The following is a 3,599-nucleotide window of genomic DNA, read 5'->3' as shown; positions in this document are numbered from 1 at the left end:
GGAAGCTAGATGGTTATGAAAAAGGAAGAAAACGTTTGGAAATTAAGAGGACAAAGGTTCTTTTTTTTTTTTTTTAGAAGAATAAGAGGATAAAGATTGAATTATTACTATTAATTATCACACATGACAGCTTCTTTATTGAGTGATGGTATCACTACCACCTAAGGAATATTAGTGAGCAAATTTGAATCCGAAAAAAGAAACGATTTTGATTCTTTTTGTTTATTGGAAATTTCAAAGCAAAACCAAAGAGGTCTCACTCTCATTGACCCCCCCAAAACAAAAAATGGCGGTGGCTGGTCTTTACCGGAGAGAGCTTCCCTCTCCTCCTGCGATTGAGTTTGCTTCGCCCGAAGGCAAGATGCAATTCCGGAAATACCCTTTTTCTCAATCTCTGTTGAAGTTATTATATTTTGTGTGCATTTGGGTTTCTGATTCTGTGGGTTTTGGGGATCTGGATTTTTGCAGAAACTGTTTGCTGAAGCTTTGGGAAATGGAACCATGAAAGGGTTTTTCCACTTTTTCAAGCTCATCTCTTACTACCAAACGCAATCGGAGCCGGCCTATTGTGGGTTGGCCACTCTTGCCGTGGTTCTCAATGCCCTTGCTATTGATCCCGGAAGAAAATAGAAAGGTAATTTCAATTTTGGGAAGCTAGTTTCAATTGGAAATGATTACTTAATTTCAATTTGGAATTTGGGGTTTGTTAAATTTAATAATAGGGCCATGGAGATGGTTTGATGACTCGATGCTTGATTGCTGTGAGCCTTTGGCAAAGATCAAAGCTGAAGGCATTACATTTGGGAAAGTTGCGTGCTTGGCGCATTGCAATGGAGCTGAAGTTGAAGCCTTTCGGACACATGAGAGCTCGATTGATGATTTTCGGAAACGTGTGATTTTGTGTACTTCTTCGGAGGATTGTCATGTCATCACTTCATACCACAGAGGTGTCTTTAAGCAGGTTCTTGAAGAAATTCAATAACATTTATCTGAATTAGTGACTTATTGGCATTGTTCGGGTTCATGGTCTACTTTTATTGTACCAAATTTTCATTATGTGAATGTAGTAGCAGTAGGCTTTGATTATCCATTGGTATTTTAAAGAGGATGGAGATTCATGTTACTGTCGTTACAGACTGGAACTGGTCATTTTTCACCAATTGGGGGCTACCATGCTGCAAGAGATATGGTTCTCATTTTGGATGTTGCGAGATTTAAATATCCTCCCCATTGGGTTCCTCTTTCACTTCTTTGGGAGGCGATGGATACTGTTGATGAAGCAACTGGACATCGTCGCGGGTATGCCCTTCTTTGATTCTAGTTGTTAATGGAGTTAATGAGTCATTGGCTCTAGCCTACTCTTTTTTATAAATTCTACTCATAGACTTTTTATTTTGGATGGTAAATGCTTCAGTTGCAAACCCTTTATTCTGAAGTTTGGCTCTTTCAGGTACATGATTATTTCAAGGCTTAATAGAGCACCATCTATCCTATACACTGTGGTATGGCTCTTATTGGCTGGTGTGTTTTAAGTAACTTCATTCCTGTGCTACTTCCTGAAAAATTTCAGCATTACTCTTGAATCATTTAACTAACTAATTTTGTTTACTAAATCCTCCATTTTAAGTTGCATTCTGAAATTTTTTGTTTTTCTTTTATTTTTATTTTTTATTCTTGTGATTGAACATGGACCAAAAGAGTTGAAAATTAGGTCTTTAAACTGACTCTGGAATGTTAACCATTAAAACCCAGATTATTTTGATTCTATATGCATACAAGAAGTATATCCACGTACATTTGGAAAAGTCAGTAGGCTTTGTTTCCCCTACATAATCTGTATTAATGCTCAATTCCTCAGCGGTAGTCTATGGTAACAGTCTAACAATCTGAAGTGTAACTTTGAATCATCCCACAGAGTTGCAGACATGAAGGTTGGAACAGTGTTGCAAAGTACTTAATAGAAGATGTTCCTCTACTTATGAAGTTGGAAGGAATAAAAGATGTTCAGGAAGTAATCTCTGTTTTATTCAAATCACCACCTGCCAACTTGAGAGAGTTTGTCAACTGGGTTGCTGAAGTTCGGAGACAAGAGGATGGGCATTTGATCTTAAGCAAAGAGGAGAAAGGAAGGCTAGCCATTAAGGTTCCGTGTGGTTTTTTCATGTTCCTGTTTTCATGCATGCATTCCTGCATTTACTTGAAATGAAAAAAAAAAAGTTGGATGGAGATTTGTGTTTTTGAATTTCTATAATTTGGGATTTCAGGAAGAGGTAATGAAACAAGTAAGAGAGACAGAACTCTACAAACATGTAACTCGATGGTTGGCTTCTGAAAGCTCACTTTGTAAAGAAACCACACCACCAGTTGGTAAAGATATATTGCCTGAGATTGGTGCAAAGGTCTGCTGCCAAGGAGCAGAAATTTTGCGTGGGAAAGTTGGTTCATCAAATGGAACGTGCTGTACACCAACTGATGTTAAACTCTTGAAGTCCACAGGTGATAATCCTGCAACGGTGGTGTCAGGTATTGTAACAACTGATGGCACTGAACAAGGAGTTGATGTGCTGGTTCCCTCATGTCAAACGGATCCAACTAGCTTGTGTTCTTTCTATCAAGGTAGCTGCATAGGCATGCATCCATCTACAGGTGATGTTCTCACAGTACTTCTATTGGCGTTGCCTCCACTCACATGGTCAGGCATTAAAGAAGAGAAGCTACTGGCAGAGATTAATGGTCTTGTATCAACTGATTGCCTTCCCACTTTGCTTCAAGGGGAGGTGAATTCTCTCTCTCTTTCTCTATCACTCCATTGTTTAATCAGGTTAGAACCTAAGACTTGATTCTGCCCACCCGATCACACTACTGCAACAAACACTGTTAGTTATGGAGAAGCCTGTAAATTTTTTAAATACTAAATTTGAGACACACACATGCACGCTATGGAGGACAGATTCTTATTCAATGACTTATGTGCTATGTCCCCATTGCAGGTTCTGTTCTTGCGACGGCAAATTCACTTTCTCATGACAGATTAGTGGAGTAGCTTGTCACTCGTAACTATACATTTACTTCTGCTTTTGTTCTTGAAGCATTTATTAACTAAGCATACCAAACAATGACAGTTTTGAAAGATTTGGTGAAATTATTCAATTTATCATGCAACTGTACAACAAGATTAATTAGGAATTTTGCTTTGTAGTCTGTTTAAGTAAATGGTAAAAGAGTCATGGTGTAATTGTAACATTTTTACTAAATCAGTGGCATTCAGTAGGAAAGAATAGCATTGAGTATAAAAATTTTCACTAGTGATATCCAGAGCATACACCAACTTGAGAGACTGCAAAGTGAAAACCAAGCTATTCTAAACTAGAAAAGGAAAATCACTAACTGAAAGAATCCATTTATTTTCCTGATGTTCTAGTACTACTTGTGATGCTGCACAACCTGAGAAGTAATGTAGAAAGATTCAGGATAGAATAGGCAGCTAAAGAAGAAAAATTAGACAGAATGGATAGAATGGAAGAACAGAATCCGAAAACAGAAGAAAACCAGAAATCTAGCAGGAACCTGACATAACTAAATTAATAAACTAAAATCCA

General features: G+C 37.7%; 1 protein-coding gene across 3 annotated transcripts; it reads left to right on the top strand.

Annotated features, from left to right (window-relative positions):
• The first annotated feature begins 469 nt into the window (after window positions 1–469).
• On the top strand, window positions 470–3,186 carry LOC133740881 (glutathione gamma-glutamylcysteinyltransferase 3-like). Of its 3 annotated transcripts, XM_062168821.1 has the most exons (7): window positions 495–634; window positions 723–961; window positions 1,136–1,299; window positions 1,451–1,502; window positions 1,916–2,143; window positions 2,265–2,821; window positions 2,991–3,186. In XM_062168821.1, exons 2-7 carry the CDS (start codon window positions 749–751, stop codon window positions 3,025–3,027), a joined length of 1,251 nt encoding a protein of 416 aa, XP_062024805.1. In that variant the 5' UTR covers window positions 495–634; window positions 723–748; the 3' UTR covers window positions 3,028–3,186. The 3 variants fall into 3 exon arrangements, with proteins under 3 accessions (XP_062024807.1, XP_062024805.1, XP_062024808.1); XM_062168823.1 differs by lacking the exon at window positions 723–961 and having other exon boundaries at window positions 470–634; XM_062168824.1 differs by lacking the exon at window positions 495–634 and having other exon boundaries at window positions 775–947.
• Window positions 3,187–3,599: the final 413 nt, after the last annotated feature.

Source organism: Rosa rugosa, chromosome 3, assembly GCF_958449725.1.
Source record: "Rosa rugosa chromosome 3, drRosRugo1.1, whole genome shotgun sequence".
NCBI classification, from domain to species: Eukaryota; Viridiplantae; Streptophyta; class Magnoliopsida; order Rosales; family Rosaceae; genus Rosa; species Rosa rugosa.
This window is presented reverse-complemented; position numbering and strand designations above follow the sequence as displayed.

What these genes read in the sequence shown, in the direction of transcription:
- LOC133740881 (XM_062168821.1), top strand. Translation starts at nt 749, where the DNA reads ATGCTTGATTGCTGTGAGCCTTTGGCAAAGATCAAAGCTGAAGGCATT. An exon ending in AAGGAAGGCTAGCCATTAAG is followed by an intron (nt 2,144 to 2,264) that starts GTTCCGTGTGGT and finishes TTGGGATTTCAG; the next exon opens with GAAGAGGTAATGAAACAAGT. An exon ending in TCACTCCATTGTTTAATCAG is followed by an intron (nt 2,822 to 2,990) that starts GTTAGAACCTAA and finishes TCCCCATTGCAG; the next exon opens with GTTCTGTTCTTGCGACGGCA.